At 37.6% G+C, this 18,793-nt stretch overlaps 2 protein-coding genes across 5 annotated transcripts in view; both read left to right on the plus strand.

The window, feature by feature from the left end:
- Positions 1 to 719: 719 nt before the first annotated feature.
- On the plus strand, positions 720 to 12,570 carry LOC140799410 (translocase of chloroplast 101, chloroplastic-like). Of its 3 annotated transcripts, none has more exons than XM_073153748.1 (3): positions 720 to 931; positions 1,082 to 5,067; positions 12,292 to 12,570. In XM_073153748.1, the coding sequence occupies exon 2, from the start codon at positions 1,141 to 1,143 to the stop codon at positions 4,999 to 5,001; it is 3,861 nt and encodes a 1,286-aa protein (XP_073009849.1). In that variant the 5' UTR covers positions 720 to 931; positions 1,082 to 1,140; the 3' UTR covers positions 5,002 to 5,067; positions 12,292 to 12,570. The 3 variants fall into 3 exon arrangements, with proteins under 3 accessions (XP_073009849.1, XP_073009848.1, XP_073009850.1); XM_073153747.1 differs by having other exon boundaries at positions 12,315 to 12,570; XM_073153749.1 differs by lacking the exon at positions 12,292 to 12,570 and adding an exon at positions 7,691 to 9,690.
- A 1,256-nt stretch (positions 12,571 to 13,826) lies between these two features.
- LOC140799411 (uncharacterized) overlaps positions 13,827 to 18,793 on the plus strand; it is a 66,498-nt gene continuing 61,531 nt past the window's right edge. Inside the window, exons 1-4 of one of the 2 annotated variants that reach the window (XM_073153750.1) lie at positions 13,827 to 14,043; positions 14,120 to 14,293; positions 15,015 to 15,110; positions 16,247 to 16,309. In XM_073153750.1, coding sequence (XP_073009851.1) covers positions 13,906 to 14,043; positions 14,120 to 14,293; positions 15,015 to 15,110; positions 16,247 to 16,309 — 471 coding nt within the window. In that variant the 5' untranslated portion in view covers positions 13,827 to 13,905. The remainder of the gene's footprint in view (positions 14,044 to 14,119; positions 14,294 to 15,014; positions 15,111 to 16,246; positions 16,310 to 18,793) is intronic. The other variant, XM_073153751.1, reaches the window with a different exon arrangement.

Consider the following 18,793-nt stretch of genomic DNA (forward strand, 5'->3'; position numbering starts at 1 on the left):
CTAACTAATGTCGACTAAGTTACTAAAATACTCCAATCATTTTCCCTTATTTTCTATATCACTCCATCTTTCTCATCTATCTTCTCTACCATTGGTGTCGCCATCATTGCCGCCGAGTTGCCATTCCTCATCTTCCCCCTTTCCGTTCCTCCCCGTTCGCCTCCTTTTTTTCTTCTTCTTTTTTGGGAGGAAAAAAAAGAATGAAGAAGATAAGAGTAATTTAGGTATTTATAAATTATTTTTATATTATAATGAAATATTTCTTTTTTAGTACCGTCTAAGTTAACCTAATGTGTTAAATAAGAATTATAGGAAAAAAAGAAGAGGTCAGGTTATAAAATCATAAAAGACGGGGTGTAAATTATAAAATAGGTAAAATATAAGATGTGATTTATAAAAAACTTTTAAAATATTATTAAAATTTATAGATTAATATTTATTTGAAGAGCGGGTAATTTAATGTTTGGTTAGTTCGTGATGCCCTAAAAAAGTCAGAAGCAATCTCTTACTTACATGTAACCAAACACACATAATGCCATGGCAATATTATTTCCAAGACGATACTGGAGCTTTCGCGTTACAGATTCGGCCCGTCAACGCGAAGCTACACCTATCCCACTTTTATATGCTTTTTCTCCGCCCCATTGCCATCCTTTTCTTTTCTTTTCTTCTTTTTATTTTTTTATTTTTATTTTTTAAATTTTGGCGTTGCCGTCGAAGCCCTGCGCAGATGAACAAAGTACCCATCTATCTACCCGGTTGGATCTCCATCTCTCCTCATCTCAGCCGTCCATCCCATGATGTCTATTTGTTACTCTAAATCGAAGACGATATTATATAAAGAGATAGCGAAAGAGAGAGGCGATCCTCCCCATGTTCGCAATGGCGGCTATAAATTAGGGTTTTCGAACCCCATCTCCTCGATCGCCAGGTTAGTTACTCGTATTCGATTTGCCGAAACCCCTAGATATGGATTCATCGTCGATCTCATAACCCTTGTTTTCCTTCTCCGATTTTTTCAAAAAAAAAAAGCTTTTACGTTGTTTAACGGTGTCTTCGTTGATATCATATTTGCAATCAGGTTCTATTCTCGATTCTGGTGTAGTCTTCCGTTTTAGGGTTCTGGATCTTTAAGTTTTGATGGAAAACAAAGGGGAGATTGTGGAAGGAGAGCATCATTTGGTGGAGGTGGCAGCGGAAGGCGGTGCTCTGAAGCTCGAATCTGTAGACGGAGTTGGTGACGATTCCCTCGACTCGAATGAGGGGTTGAAGGATTCTGAAGAGAATGAGGTTTTTGATGAGGCATTGGAGGCTCTGCCGTACGATGGCCTCTCGACTTCTGAGATTGATGCATCAGATGGAAGGGAGAAAGGCGAAGACCGGACTTTTGAGGACGAAAAGTTTGTTGAGTCGATCGATATGCAAGTAGTCGACCAGAGTGCTGAGGTTCCAGAAACTGCCACTGAGCAGTTGGATATCTTAGCGGATTATCAAGATAGCAATCAGACTGACGAGGACAGTGATGCACTTGTAGATGAGAATCCTGATGTATATATTGATGCAGAGCTTAACAATAGTGCTGGCAGAGGAAAAGAAGATTCAGAAGGAATGAATGAAACTGTTACTGAAGGACGAGAGGATGAGAAGAAGGAAATTTTTCCGGCTGATTCAAATGGTGTGGAAGCAGAGGGTGTGACTGAAGATGGCGTAGGAGATGTGGAAGGGTCTTCTTCTGTCGTGGATGATGGAGAAGTAATTCTTATGGACCATGCCAAGCAAATAGTTTCGGAAAAGACTGAAGCTCCTCTTGCAATAGATCCAACTGTTCAGGAAGGAGATATTCAAAAGGTAGATATTGTCCCAATTGAATCGAATGGCATGGAAACTGATGGTTTGGCTGAAAGTGGCATAAGAGATGTGGTCGATAATCCTTCTATTGTGAATAACATCGTAGTAGTCCCTCCAGACTACACTGAACAATCTGTTGCGGAAAAGATTGAAGCACTTGATGTATTAGATCACACTGTTCAGAAAGAACCAGAATATGCAAAAGAAGTTCTCTTGGCTGAATTGAATGGTGGAGAACTAGATGGGGTTACTGAAGATGGGAAAGATACAGTGGAAAGTTCTGCTGTTGTCAATGATGGGAAGGTAATTCCTGGGGATGGTGCCAATCAATCTATCAGTGAAAAGACTGAAGATGGGGATCCACAAAATACAGTCAAGTCAAATGGGATGCACACTGTTGTTCAGGAAGAACCAGAAAATGGAGAGGCTGTCAAGGTAAATTATGATAAGTTCGGGTTGTATCATGGTACTGCCTCCAAAAATGATATTTCCTATGATGACAAAGCTCAACAAACAAAGAATGATTCTGTCAATCAGGCTGAACTTACTGACAAGGTGGTCAATAATGATGATAATAAAACTGGTCCTCATGATAATGGTCTTACCACTGATACTGGAGCTACGGTGATTACAGATGACAGGTCTGCTGGCATCCTCATGACTAGCAGTGAAGGTCAAGAACACCCAAACGAAGGCAGGGCAGAGGATTCTGGCATAAATAACAGAATTGCAGATATATTGCAGTTTGAAGATGAATCTGTTTTGGTGGAAGAAGTTGGTGACTCGAGTTCCTCTGATGATGACGACAACAAAACTCCTAGTACTCTGCCAGCATCCTCTGCTGCTTCACATTCTGAAAGTTCTGGAGGTCCAGTTCTGGCATCTCGGCCCGCAGGCCTTGGAACATCAGCTCCCCTATTGGAACCTTCAGCACGTTCTCTTCAACAACCCAAGCCAAATGGTTCTGTCTCACACAGGCAATCTCAACCATCTGAAGAGCCATCTAATGATGATGCAGAGGAGAATGATGAGATCCGTGAGAAGCTCCAGATGATCAGGGTTAAGTTCCTGCGTCTTGCTCACAGGCTTGGCCAAACACCCCACAATGTGGTTGTTGCGCAAGTTCTGTACAGACTTGGACTAGCTGAACAGCTCCGGAGAAACACAACTAGGCCTGGAGTTTTCAGCTTCGACCGAGCCAGTGTTATGGCAGAACAACTCGAGGCAGGTGGACAGGAGCCACTTGATTTCTCTTGTACAATTATGGTTATTGGTAAAACTGGGGTTGGAAAGAGTGCTACCATCAATTCTATATTTGACGAGGCTAAGCTGCGGACTGATGCCTTTCAAGTGGGTACTAAAAAAGTTCAAGAAATAGTTGGGAAAGTTCAGGGCATAAAGGTTCGTGTGATTGATACACCTGGGCTTTTTTCTTCCTCTTCAGACCAGCGGCACAATGAGAAGATCCTTCAATCTGTGAAGAGATTTATCAATAAGACTCCTCCTGATATTGTTCTTTACTTCGATAGGTTAGATATGCAGAGCAGGGACTATGGGGATGTTCCGCTGTTGCGAACCATCACTGACATTTTCGGTGCTTCCATCTGGTTTAATGCAATTGTTGTCTTAACTCATGCTGCATCTGCCCCCCCGGATGGTCCAAATGGCATCCCTTTGAGTTATGAGATGTTTGTGACACAAAGGTCCCATGTTGTTCAGCAAGCTATTCGGCAAGCTGCCGGTGATCTGCGGCTTATGAACCCAGTTTCCCTGGTGGAGAACCACTCAGCATGCAGAATGAACAGAGCAGGGCAGCGAGTATTGCCGAATGGTCAGGTTTGGAAGCCACAGTTGTTACTACTCTCATTTGCTTCAAAAATTTTAGCAGAGGCAAACATGCTTCTTAAGTTGCAGGACAGTCCACCTGGTAAACCATTTGGGCGTGTCAGAGTTCCTCCATTGCCGTTCTTCCTTTCTTCTCTTCTCCAGTCAAGACCTCAACTGAAGCTGCCAGAAGATCAGTTTGGTGATGGTGATCCCTTGGAAGAGGACTTGGGTGAAGCATCTGATTCAGATGATGGGTCAGATTATGATGAGCTACCTCCCTTTAAGAGTCTTACAAAGTCACAACTGGCAAAGCTGAGCAGGGCACAGAAGAAGGCTTACTATGAGGAGCTAGACTACAGGGAGAAGCTCTTCTATAAAAAGCAGTTAAAGGAAGAGAAGAGGCGTCGCAAATTTATGAAGAAAATGGTAGCAGAGGCCAAAGATCTGCCAAATGATTACACTAATGAGAATGTTGAAGATGAAAACAGTGGTCCTGCATCTGTTCCAGTACCAATGCCTGATTTGGTTCTACCCACTTCTTTCGATTCTGACAATCCTACTCATCGCTATCGTTTTCTAGATTCCTCTAACCAATGGCTTGTCAGGCCTGTGCTGGAAACCCAGGGTTGGGATCATGATGTTGGTTATGAGGGTCTGAATGTGGAAAGGTTATTTATAGTGAAAGATAAAATTCCCCTATCTGTCTCTGGCCAGCTTACAAAGGATAAGAAGGAATGCACTCTGCAAATGGAGTTGGCTAGTTCAATTAAGCATTCTGAAGGAACAGCAACGTCATTAGGTGTCGATGTGCAAACCGTAGGGAAGGACACAGCATATACTTTACGTGGTGAAACTAGATTTAATAATTTTAAACGAAACAATACTGCAGCTGGACTTTCAGTTACTCTCCTTGGGGATTCAATATCAGCAGGCCTGAAGATGGAAGACAAATTGATCATCAGCAGACAGTTTAGATTGCTAGCTAGCGGTGGTGCAATGACTGGACGGGGTGATGTCGCTTATGGAGGCCGTCTTGAGGCAACTTTAAGAGATAAAGATTATCCACTTGGACGGATGCTATTGACTCTTGCACTTTCTGTTGTGGATTGGCATGGGGACCTAGCAGTTGGTTGCAATATTCAGTCTCAATTTCCTGTGGGAAGAGGAACCAATGTGATAGGTCATGCAAACTTGAGCAATAAGGGGACTGGGCAAGTTGGTATTCGGCTAAATAGCTCAGATCAGCTTCAGATGGCATTGATTGCCCTTGTTCCAATATTCAGAAACATCAAAAGGGTGCTGTTTAATTCTTCAGAGTTCATGTAACCGGAGAAACCTATAGATGAGAGAGCTGCAACATCAGCAACAAACATGAACCCTAGTTGTCTGTGGGTAAGTGAAATTTAGCTGCTGAATATTATCTCTTCATGTTTATGTTTTGGAAAGTGTTTTGTTTGAATGAGCACAAACGTATTAGATGGCAGTAGTTTTCTCATGCCATAGTTTAGTTAGAAGATACAAAATGCTAAATGCTTGTTTTAGGTTACTGCTTTTAAGGGTGGATATCTTGAAATGTGCAGGAAAACTGATGAATATTTAAGTGGTCCAGTAGCATTTAGTATTGCTATTTATCTGCAATTTTTTATATTAGCAGATTTTGTAGCCTTGTACTGATATTCTTGTTTCTAGCATTTCTGTTGTGCTGTTGTATGAATGCTCTTATTTCATAATTTATGCTGCAACTATGAGTCTAGTTTGTCATGTTTGCAACTTTGCATCATCCAATTTTGGGGTTTCTTTTTTTTTCTCTTTCCTTTTATTTCTTCTTTTTGTGGTAGGGGGATCTTTCCATATTGTCCATGCCTGAGATGCAGGAAGTGAGAAAAGCACACATGAATTACTTGCTTCTGGCAGTTATTGGTGGGAACATAATAGTATCTGGATTTGAGGAAGTGAAGTCGGGGATGATGAGAATTTTGAGGGCTAGTAAGACAATAGTTAGGCAGAATTAACCATTATCTGCATCCCTTGCATCCCTAATATATTCTGATTTATAATGTAGTAAATTTAGGAGTTCAAACTTTCATTTACAAAAATGTAAGAATAAGAATAAGTTTCATATTTCAACAGATAGGATTGTGACATAGTTCTAATCTAATTTTCCAAAAATTTACTTCAGTATGCTGGCTACCAAGGGACTGCATTTAACAATTTGTGTCATCTACATGTATGTGCATATGTAATATTTTGAGAAAGAATAGTAGAATACTAATAGGTTAAGGTTAGTGAACACATGGAATAGATAAACATTGAATGTGTCTGCTTCCATCTCCTACTTAAATATAATCCAATGTGTCCTACTTAAATATAATCTACTAAGTATGAATGCATATTTGTGCTAGAGACATCATACAAACAAGTATTGATTATATGAAGTATGTACAATGTTACACAACTTTGTACAATAAAAGAATAAGTTGGTTTGTATCACTGATTTGTATAAAAGGAGCATCCTAGTGAATGAGGTTATGCAACCTTACCTATGATTTGAAGTATTGCCTGATATTCGTATCGACCATTACCGATCTGAAATCAAGGTTGAAAACAATCTTTCCATGGTTTCAGCCTAGTATTGGTTGTATCGTTCCAGTATTGATTGAAATGTACTGGTCGTATGAGCTGTAAATACAAAATTTTAATTTTCTTTTTCATGTAACTATATGTAGATTGTATCGTAAGTTGGATCTAACTTGACTCTAACTGGGGACATCAATTATTGATGTCCTAATGTCTTGGATGCCACACTTTACATTTTCTTCTCATTTTTTCTCTCTTTTTCCTTTTGTTTCTATTTTTATCTTCAGTCTATGCTTGCTATCTTTTCTTTTAAAACCTTCTACAATCACGGTTGCCAAGGTAGTTGTTAGCCTCATCTATAAGTGGTATCCTGCCACCTCTATTATGAGGGGATGACAATAGCGTGCACATGCATTTATTGAATCCATTAGAAAATTGATATCGTTCTTAGTACTTCACTCTTCATGTTATGTTGTTACTAACTTATGTGACTTATCTAGATTTTCTTATCTTTGTCGTTTTTATGAAGTTTTGAGATTTTTCTACATTTTATACTATTTTTTAGTATTTAGAACTGCTTGAGTTGTGGTTGATCATTTCAAGTCCGAGTCATCTTTCCTTCTACTGAACCATCTTGAAATGCCTCATTAGTTGGACTTGTATTTAATTCTTTTATTTCTTTGTAATATTTGAACTCTTTACAAGGGGGTGACCATCACTAACTCATTCCATATCCAACATGTACTAGTATCTGATGTTTATTTGTTAGTCATGATTAATTAATTATTTAAAATTTACCTGACTGTTGGAGTAAATGATGTTGTAACTAGAAGTGAGAAATTTTGTTTAGGTTTATTAAATGATCAACTAAACTTGAAGCCATAAATATTTATATGTCAATCTACTTAATGGAAGGAGGTAAGCAAATTATTAAGTACTTTCAAGTTCTGAAATGATGTGATAAATAAAATTGGTAATTTAACTCAATTATGTTTTCTGTTAGAAAGACTGTTCTAAACCTATTATTCAGATAGATAATAAGTTGTCTTATACGTGATGCACTAAATTCTATCTAGAATTCTTGGGCCTCTTTTCCTTTAGGAATAAGGTTAATTTTTGAATATATATTCCTCTTTGTTATTTCCAAATTGAGGTTTTTATTCTAGAAATAATTATTTTTATGTTCACTTGTATTAAGTGTTATATTTTAGAATGGGGTTATTGTGATGATTAGTTATTATTCTAGAATAAAGAGTTCTATACTGGAATAAGAAAAAATTTATTCCTAAAATGAACAGGGGCTTAAGTATTAAGGACAAAGTTTTGCAGTCCAAGCACACTGATCTCATTTGATTGCAATCAATTTTTTTTGCTGCTTGGACATATTTTAAATATCTAAAGCGAGGATTAAAATGCTATACATTCATCATCATGGCAGGTATAGTGCAAGGGCTTTAAGCCTACAATTGGCTGTGAGCCCACTTGCGCCACTTCAGAACTTTGCTAGGAGGCCTCCACTCTCCAAGGCTTCTTCATGTGACATAGGGGCTCAAAAGCCCTATGCTACCTCATTGATTAGATAGGGTTCTAGGACCCTATGTTGGCCTATGATAGACTCTTTTCCTTTTTTTAGTTTATTCTTGTAGACACAGTCTATTTGCCTATGATAGACTCTTTTGCCCAACTAGGTATATTGTACTTATAAATAAACCTACATATACTTGTTTTTTTTCTTTTGTTTTGTTTGAGTACAAGATTGAAAAATTGAAATAGTATATGATGGCACCAATTGATTTGACTTTTTTTTCATTTAATGAATATTTAGTTATACATGTATGAAGTTAATTTATTGTTCTGTTATATTTGTGTTTCTAGCCCATCTTGGCCATAGTGCTTGTGTAGGAGTTGCATTTTTCCTTCTTTTATTTATGGCTTACGACTTTTTGAAACATTCACGCTATCGTTAATTGCACCTACATCTTGGACTTTATGAATTGATAGTTTATTTTGAAAATTGATAGACTCTGATACCAAATTGATAAGCTCTGATACCAATTGATAAGATTTGAAACCAAAGATAAGCTACGCAACGATTCCTTCAAGATCTGAATGTATTACAGGAATCAGTCTGCGCGACCGTGGAAAAATATTCGTCAAATATTCTCCGGTAGTCAGAAAGTTATGAAACTAATTGGGTTAGATCCGTAACTTCCTGATCTACAACTTTCGTATTTACGCCCTTTGTAGATTCAAACCGTAGCATGGATGAAAATATAGAATAACGTGGGTAATGGTGGTGGTGACGAGTGGAGTGGATGTTAGGGTTTTGGATGAGTATGGAGATGAAGGTGGATTGTGGAAGTGGTTAAAGGATGTAGACGTAGGGAACGAAGTGGTCGAGATCCCAAAACAGAGGAGGGCTCGACAGTCGAGGGAGATTAGAAGTTAGGAGAAACTTTGCCAACGGTAGAGATGAAAGGATGGTGAAGAGGGAGGAGAGAGAAGTCTAGAAAGAAGATAAGAGGCAAGAAATCAATAATCCAATTGCATAATGAAGTTCGCTGCCATCCACATATTTATAAAGGCTAGCCAACAAGTCTTAAAACAATATGAAACTCTAACAAACCAACTAAACCACTATTCCTTATCTTCTCTGATTACCTCTTGGATTAAGCTTTCGATTTGGCAATGTTGGCATCGGTGGAGAGCGACACTGGCGATGACGACATCAATGGAGAGCACTACTGGCAACGACAACGTCGTGGAGAAGTTGTTGGCTATGAGAAGTCCGGTGAAGGAACGAATTGGATTGGGATTAAGGTAGTAGATAAGGCTAAGGTGGGAATAGGGTTGGGGTTAAGGCTAATGGGTTGGATTGTGTTAGGTGCTAATAGATTTGGATAGGGTTGAGTTGGTAAGCTGAATTGGTTTGGGTTTAATAGGTTGGAGAAGGTGAGAGAATTTTGGTATTTTGGGGAGAAATTAAAAGTCAAAATTTTGGGATAGGCTTGAGTAGTTTTTGGATAGTTTGGATTTGTTGAGAGGGTTAAGGAAAAAAAAAGATTTGTTAAAATCTCAAGGAAAGGAAGGATAAGCAACTAGAATTTGAAATTCAAAAATTCGAAATACATGAAATTTGAAAATTCGAAATTCTTTGAGATGCGATTTTTTTTTTAGCTCACCATGGCAAAGAAGAAGGTTGATTTAGGTGATGATGGACTATTAGATGATGCACGAACACTCCACGTTTGGTTGGATCTTGCTTCGCAATTTCAGAATGATGACTGATTCTTCTCATTCCTCTACAACGGCAATCTTCTCATGCACAATCTTCTCATGCGATGATAATTTGACATTCGTGATGGAGATAGAAAATGTGGTTTGGAGAAAATTTGAATCCTAAAAAACCATTGCTCTGATACAAAAAATGATGCAAAACGTGGTGGAGAAAGATGAAAGAGAAAAATAAGGAGGGAAGGAATGGGGTTTCACACCTCCATCATAAGAAATAGTTTCACACCAAAATTCTCTATAGAACAAAATCACATAAACTTTCATTAACCTCCAAAGATAATATAACGGGTCTATATATGGACCTACAATGGAATTAAGCAAAAAAACACCCTACATAGGAAATAACCAAAAGACACCCTAAATAAATCAAAATCAGAACCAGATCCCTATAGGAGGGATCATCAACTGTCGACGCATCCTGCGCTGGTACACACGCCATCGCGTCCTATCAGTGATGTCTGCATCATTGGTATCATTGTTACTGATACCAAGAACGATGCGGAGATCACTGATAGGACGCGATGGCGTGTGTACCAGCGCATGAGGCGCCGATAGTTGATGATCCCTCCTATAGGGATCTGGTTCTGATTTTGATTTATTTAGGGTGTCTTTTATTTATTTCCTATGTCCTATTATCATAGGTTGTCTGAGTCTGCATCTGCATTCACATCACATATTTATGACTTGCATAAAGAAATCAGTAACAAAATTGCTCAAAATAATACTAATTATAAAATTCGAGCTAATCTAAGGAGATTCAAAGAATTTAATGTTGGAGACTTTGTGATGGTCCGAATATCTGGAACGGTTTCCAACTAGAACTGTCAAAAAGTTGTATGCACGAAGTGCCGGACCTTTTAAAATTCTCAAGAAAATTAATGATAATGTTTATGTTCTAGATCTCCCCAGTAATTTTGGTATCAGTTCTACTTTTAATATTGAGGATCCAGTAGCTTATAAAGGTCCATATTTTATCCTACATAACCCACTAGATACTGAGCTTACCAATGAGCTTGTTTATGAGAGACCCTTTTTACCTCCACTTTCCAATATTCTACTTAACACAACAGACGAAATTGATAAAATTTTAGATGATGAGATTATTTCAACTAGAGAAGGTGGATCCCAACGGTATATAGTACGTTGGAAATGACGACCTCCAAATCGTGGCTTGATCATCACGATTTGGAGGTGCATCACCCTGATACCTTAGAGTAGTATGAGAGCAGCAAAGCAGCACACTCGACGGAGTCGACTTCTCTCCCACGCGGGGAGAATGATGCGGACATCACTGATAGGACGCGATAGCGTGTATACTAACGCAGGTGGCGCCAACAGTTGATGATCCCTCCTATAGGGATCTGGTTCTGATTTTGATTTATTTAGGGTGTCTTTTGTTTATTTCCTATATAGGGTGTTTTTTTGCTTAATTTCATTGTAGGTTTATATATAGACTCGTTATATTTTCTTTGGAGGTTAATAAAAGTTTATGTGATCTTGTTCTCTAGAGAATTTTGGTGTGAAACTATTTCTTAGGGTGGAGGTGTGAAACCTCATTCCTTTCCTTCTTATTTTCCTCTTTCATCTTTTTCCACTACGTTTTGCATTTTCTTTGGAACTAGAAGATAATCTAAAAAATTGAGAACTGAAATATAAGCCCAAAGAAGGAAAACATTATTTTTAAATCTCAGTCATCCACTTGTCTTTTTTAAAAAATCTATGCATAATGACCTGCTTGAAACTTTTCAGTAGTAGATTTTTTGGTATATGAATAGCTTTAGTCTATGTATCTTATGATTATGTCCTTGAACTATTAATTACACAGCAAAGCAAATTTGACCAGGACATCTATCATGACCGTACCTCTTCTGTTGTGCCATTCACAATTTTAGTTGATTGGAAGCATTTGATAATAACTCCCAAGTATATGCGTTCCTAATACAGTTTTTTTTTTGTTAACAATCAAGAGAGAAAAAATAAGGAAAGATGCGAGATCTAGAAGAATGTTTCGGGTACCTCTTAATGAAGCATGGATATTTCCATACTCAGGACATGACTATATCTAATACTATCGGATATGATACCCATTGAATACTTCACGTATCCTTATCCAATACTTCTCAGTAACCAGGAGTCCTACAAAGATAAGTCAAATTAAAGGACATCTATAGTCTATACCCTGTTCTGGGTTAGATCTAAGCAAGTTTATTCTGTGAATTTATCTTATGTGTTATTTACAAGACATGATTTGGGGAGTTAAAAGAGTTTTACTTAGGAAGTCACTCAGTGATATCCACTGTTCTGCTTAAGCTGTTTTACACATTTATTTCTGCATATTTATGCCTTAATATCCTTAGTGTATTTTATCTTTATTTTTCTAAGACTTACTGTATTATTGGTATCATATAATATTTGTATGGACACCTCTATTGATCTCAGCCATGAATTATTACTTGTTCTTTACAAGGTAACAATCTTCAGAATTTATGCAAAGGAGTCTCCTGTTGAAGTGCTCATTTTGGAAAATATAAGTTCGGACTTGTTTATCTTTGAATCAGCCACTGAGCTGATAATGCTCTTTCTGGAATATAGTAGTTCTCAACTCTTTCTTTTTATCACAGCAACTCTCCTATATGAATGCATTAAACATATCCTGGTAGTTTGATTAGGCCCAGACCTTAAAATTATTTGTGTTTGGTAAAACTAATATCTCGATATTTAAGCTTTATCATGTTTATCCTGCAGTAACGGGGGTTGGTATTTTGCAGCGAATTTGCAGTCAATTTTCAGCATCATGGAGGAGAATTGAAGAGAGTTATACAATGGACAAGTGAGATGATGCTGTTGGAATAGATTTTGCAAAATGTACAAATTGGTTATTATGATCCCAAATCTTCTTCCTCGAAGCTTGCTTTGGTATACAGTAGATTCCTTCAGTTGTTGACTTTTAGGTCTTTGAAAAGATTTCGAGAGAAAGAGACCTGAAACTTGATATTTGTCTAATAAATTTGTTTAGCGCTTAAAGAGTGTTCCGTTGGCATGCTGTGGTAGTCCTAAAGATGTCCGAATCATATTTTTCACTAGCATTGCCCATTGCATCTATTTAGGTTTGATAGAGGCTAACACAACAGGCAAAATTCGCCATGTCAACAATTTGGAGGTCGGCTTTGCTATGGTGAACTTTTGGTTAAGAAACCATACCTGTAGATGTGGAAGAACCTGCTGAGTTAGTGAACTTATTTGTTGGAGAGTTGGATTCTGCAGAAGACTACGCATATTTATTGTTCCCTGATTGTACATAGCATGTCTCACCGACTTTGCCTTCTGTTCACTTGTGGAATTAGAATAGGCTTATTATAGAGTAAGCTACCTTATCCTAGCCTAATATTCCTTCTCTATCTTCATCAATCAGTCACTTCTACCGTTGGCAATGTCTTATCTATTTTTTAATTTGCCTTGTTTATCAAGTTCTCCCTCCTCTTAGGGATCTCGGTCACTTCTCTCTTTTTATCTCTATCTTTAAAATTACATCAACCATTCACTCTCATCTCTATTATTATTTATAACTCTATTATCCTTTTCACTCGTCACTACCATCATCACCCCCACTCTAGTGTATTTTCGTTCCAGTTGCAGTCTGAAACTGTAAAGGGTGTAAATATTAAAAACGTAGATCAAGAAGTTATGGACCGACCACCCTTGGTTTCGCGGTTGCGCGGACTATTTCTCATAATTAATTCAGATATTGAAGAGGACATTCTATAACTTATCAGTACTCCGAAATTCTGCAGTGGGTGGACGCAATACGCTAAACTTATAAGTGTTTTTAATAGGGCTACACTTAATCTGACCATTTTTAGTAATAACTTTGGGCGGTCGTCCATTTTGGTAAATTAAATTTTAGACAATACTAGTTTGCTCAAAAAATCTTATAAAAATTATTTTAAAGAAGTGAATCATTTTATTGAACTTTACTTTATAGTTATCAAACACGCTACTCTATTAAAATTTTATTGGAGAGAATAGGAGAGAAGAAGAGAAAAGAGAATATAAAAGAAAGGAATAACTTTTTCTCGTCTTATTTGGATGTAATAGAGAGAATAGCTTGAGATCGAGCTTGAAAAAATAATAATTATTTCGGACCGGGTTAGATCTGGGGATACCAAAATTGGTCGGGCTTCTGAGTTGATCCCGACCCAAAACCGACCCGACCGAACCTGAAGAGTGAGGAGAGCTAGCTACGCCCTTGCTCAAAGTCCACGACGACCCAAGAACCTTCATGTAGGAACCCTATTCGAAGAACAAAAGCGCGGGATCGCTCCCTTTTCCCTCTAGGTTTTGGAGCAAAAGACTTCGCCGATGGCGAGCGCCGCTGCAGCCATCAATCAAGCTGCAAGCCCCAAGCCCGTGGACGATTCCCTCTGGTGGGATTCTTTTGTCCTTCTCTTCGAAGAACTCGATCGCGTTCCTCTCTCCGACGACCTCCCCGACCACCTGGTAGCTATAGTTTCCTCATACCTACTATTTGTTTCCTCCAAGAAAACGCTCATGCATTCGCTTTGAGTTCATTTAGGTAAAAGTCCTTAGGAGCAATCACCCGTGGTTCTTGGACTCGGTCTCTCGCTTTAAGCCTCCAGACGAAGCTTCCAGGTTAGCTCTAGAATCTACCGACATAATCGTAGGATCCAATCGTCTGGGCATACGATCTGAGATAAAAGAAGCCGCCCTCCGTATTTGCAAATGCCTGGTAATTGGCTCTAATCACATCATAATTTAATGTGCCTTCTAATATTGCCCTTTGTGCTTGAAAGGTGTTCTTGTGAGATAAGTGTACGGGAACCCCTGAAGTTCATATACTTCTATTTATAAATAAAGTTGATAGATGAATGGTCATGAAATTGATGTCTGAGTTCAACAACCTGTCAGTCTTAATTCTGTAGGCTCATAATTCTGAATCTCTTGTGTCTTTGGGATTATAAATCTAGAAAGTAGTTTTGACCGATAAAGTGCTGCAGAAAGGTAGGTAGTTAAAAAAATCGAGTTACAATTGAGCTACCTGAGTCTTCACTTGTACCATGTTGGTAACAATATGGAATTAAACATTGATATGATAATTTGTCAATATGTGTGACCATTTAGGTAGAGAATTTGCTTGAATATATACTGTATATACTGTCGCAAATTATGGGTTGACATCACAATTTGCTGGATTTGCATATAGTTTGTATGCCACCGAAAGCTTGATTCAGTTTTGTGAGAAGTATAGTATAAATTCTATTTGTAGTGCATATAGAACAATTTTGTAATGGTATGACAGGTTTTCTGATATTGTCTTCAATGAATTCCCTATTAACACAACTTGTCTTTTGCTGTCTGGTCATATTTTGAATCATGCTGCACTACCTGATTCTTTTTCTTGCCAAAGGATGACATTACTATACTTGAACTAATATCTTTGTTACTTGTAGAGCTTAGATGAGGTGCAGTCGTACATTCTGATTGAAAGATCTTCAGAGTTCAACATATCAGTTGTTGATGTTGAAGATCGAGAATTTCTTCATTTGGTAAATTCTCAATATCATTTTCTGCAGCCAATATTCTAACAACCCTCTTTTTGTTTTTAATTTGTATTAGGAATTATATGGCTAAATTAATGTAATTGGAAATATGCCATATGGTATGTAGTTTTTCTTCTTGTTGAAAACCATCAAGTTGGGTTTGGTCCTTTCCGATCTCATGATTGATAGGCTGATGCTTACATGATGTTTGACAATATAGTTGTTCTTTATTGATGCCCAATCTAGTGGATGGCGCACTTTCTTGCTTAGTTTTCAATTTTGTTGCTTTATCTGTAATCCTGTATTTTTCCTAAAAACTTGTGATTAGGTCAAAGCTTGGTTTGAGAGCTTATGTAAACATATTGTTGTTGACAAACTTTTTATTTGGTATATAGGGAATAAGTAGTGAAGCACGAATATAGATATGGGACACATATATGTTAGGATATAGATAAGGGATATGCCAAATTCTTAAAAAGCAAGGTACATATATGGCAAGGATATGTCAGTAAATAAATAATGAAAAAAAATACATTTATGATCTACTGTTTGCTAATACAATATATGGTAAAAAATGCACATAATTTCATCCACAATAAGCAATTCATAGGGCCAAAAGTTCATAAGCAACCCACTAGATAATATATATTAAATAAATTCATGTATTATACCACCAAATGACCAAAATGGTTAGAGTTAGGACAAAAAGTATGTCAAAAATGTATCCATGCCGTATCCTAATGTATCCCTCGTATCCTAATGTATCCCTCACATGTCGGGGTGTATCCACGCCGTATTCAACAATTAAAGTTATTTTTTTTATTTGAATAATCCTTTGGGCATATCTAATACATACTGATGCTGTATCAGACCACGTTTGGCACGACTTATATAAGGTATCTGTGTTTCATAGAAAATAAGTCACAACACTACAATATGACATTGTGAATTGTGATTATCACATTATACTTGCCATTTACACCACATATTGTAGAATGAGCTCATAACATTTGCCATTTTACCATAAGTTGAAGGTCCCTTGTTTTTTATTTATAAGGAAGAGATGATGAACATTATTACCCTTTAATTAAGTTGCAAATGGTAATTACTATATTATGAACCTTATTATATCTGTCTTGTAGAGCTTCCCATGCTGTTTTTCTGAGATCATCCTAATAAGTTGGAGCTTTTTGCTGCTTCCAGAGGTAATTGAGTGCTTCTTGAGTTGTATCCGTAAATTATACTTCACTCATAATCTTGAGAGTAAGGTTAAGAGTAAATCTGTTGACTGTAATAATTGCAATAGTAAATTGACTAAGATGTATCAGCAAATGGAACATAGGTCATCCTAATAAGCTTGAGAGTAACTTTTTGATGGTAATAATTGCCACAAAAATGGAACTTCTATAATATAGAAGCACATGTTTCTCCCTAATCTTGTGTAACATCACTATCCAATTGATAGGTTGGACTTGTTGTTTTGAAGTGATGACTCCTCGTTCTACCACAAGAAAATCTTGCTGCTTCACCTATTTATTCATCATTCTGAATTGTAGTCCATTTGCAATTGTGTCTTGATTAAATTAATCTTTTACATCTTTGAGCCGGTTAATGAGTTCATCTTCTATCTATCTCCATAAGTCTAGATTAGATGGTTAGATTTCATAGAAGTGATTAGTATAAGTTGCTTTTTAATTGACAAATTTAGCATTAAAGGCTCTTTTCACATCTTTCCAATTGATAAGTTATTTCACTTTTGATCACCACTTATAGGCCTTCCTACTCATCATTTGTTCAAAGATATTTCACATTTTATCATCATATATAGCCAAATCAACAACCTAGTCTCCAAAATTGAGAAACCATGTCCATGTTTGACTTGAGTGAGACATAACAAAAGTTTATGCTGATATACCTCAAAACAAGGATTGTTGTGCCGGTCTTCCCACAACATGGCATGTACTATGCATGTCTTTTGTTGAGCCAATGGCATACTAAATGGCCTTAATTAGAGTGAAAAATAATGTTTAAACTATTTTAGGACTCTTACAAACTAAAATAGGTTTAGTGGCTAAATTGAAGTCCATTAGCACCAAATACTAGTGTAACAAATGCAACTTCTCATTGAAATTGTAGATCTATTAGAACCATACAAATTTTGATCCCAAATTTCTAATTTATTCAATTTTCCTTTTTTTTGGATTTTTCATTTGGGGTACATGACTTGTGGAAAACCAAAATTTCCCTCTGATATATGAAATTTGTATATTTACATAGTTACAAAACTAAAAGGTAATGGGTGTATCAAAAAGAATTAAAGATATCAGCATATCGCAAATATACCATTGAAGTAAAATATGCTCATTACCTAGTGAAGTGGGTACGAGGGAATATAGAGATATATACTCAATACGTAGAAGGTTGGAAAATGATGGAGTATTAGGATACTCTCCTCCTATCCTTGCTGATAATTAATTAGCATGAGATCAATTTATCCATGCCAACTATGCTACATGGCCATGCCTCTAGATTGTGTAAGAGGTTCTTATAATGAGTGTTTACGCTTATTTGGTGCAAATATCAAGTAGATTATTGTTATGGACCGTTCTCGGTTACTGACTTAAAATCGGGTGCGGTGCGATTCAAGTGGGTGGATTAGCTTGTGGATCTAGTGGGGCCCAAGAGCTTGGATGTGGTAAATGGTGTAGGGTTTGATAGAGGAAAGGGTAGGGATGAAGTTTAGCCTCCGGCGATACTGTTATAACGGTAGCTAGGAGGATTTCTTGATCGGTGGTGGTGACTTGTCTCTAATGGTGTCCAGGACGTGGTGGGTGTATGTTTGATGGTTCAGAGGTAGGGATAATGGTTTAGGACGTGAGAGTGGTGGTGGTTGATGGAGGAGAGACTAGGGAAGGCGATGGAGGTCGTGGTAGTGACTTGTGGCTGGTTGAAGACAGACTCTAGGGCGGACCTTTTGAGGGTGATTGCAGAAGATTTACCCATTGAAATCTCGTTTAAATTAGATATGTTGTTCCCTGGAAAGAGGGGTCTCCAATGGATCCAAGATGTCAATGTTTGGCTAGGTAGATCGAGAGTCATGATCAAAATATTGGCCGAAGGTCGGGGAGCATGTGATGGATGGGCTGACGGGAAGATGGTGATCAAGGGTGAGGTAGGGCCTATCTAGTTGGTAGTTGGACGTGGCAGGGAGATAGGGAAAGAGGGGGAGGATGTGATTGGTGCCCAAAAGGGAGGAGAAATCTGACGGAGGAGAGAGGTTTGTTGGTGGCCAAAAGGAAGGCTTGCAGCTAGGTTGAAGGAAAGGGAAGGAATGAGCTAAGTTGAAGGAGAGAAGAGATTAGAGGAATGATCAATTTTGGTTGCCCTCCACGTTACTTAATCTAAGTTGCCCTCCACATTATATATTGGAGGCTAACTGGTTAACCCAAACCACATGAATTAACTAAGTCTATATCAAGTCCAACATTTAACCAAATTGACTAACACAAGCTAAAATTAAACTAAAACAAATGTTGAATTAAATAATTAGCTAGATAAGTAGCTCAAGCCATGAGTCTAATATCCACGAGGTGGAATTTGGCCCAGATCACATCTCTTATTATACATGTTATTTGTTATGAAATGGCATAGGCCAGTTCTATGTAGTTGGAGTGTTTTTCTTGGTGTTG

Source organism: Typha latifolia, chromosome 12 (genome assembly GCF_019914945.1).
Source record: "Typha latifolia isolate L0001 chromosome 12, TyphaL0001v2, whole genome shotgun sequence".
In the NCBI taxonomy this organism is placed as follows: Eukaryota; Viridiplantae; Streptophyta; class Magnoliopsida; order Poales; family Typhaceae; genus Typha; species Typha latifolia.

Excerpts from the sequence above, each read along its gene's own strand:
- LOC140799410 (XM_073153748.1), top strand. The coding sequence starts at position 1,141 with ATGGAAAACAAAGGGGAGATTGTGGAAGGAGAGCATCATTTGGTGGAG.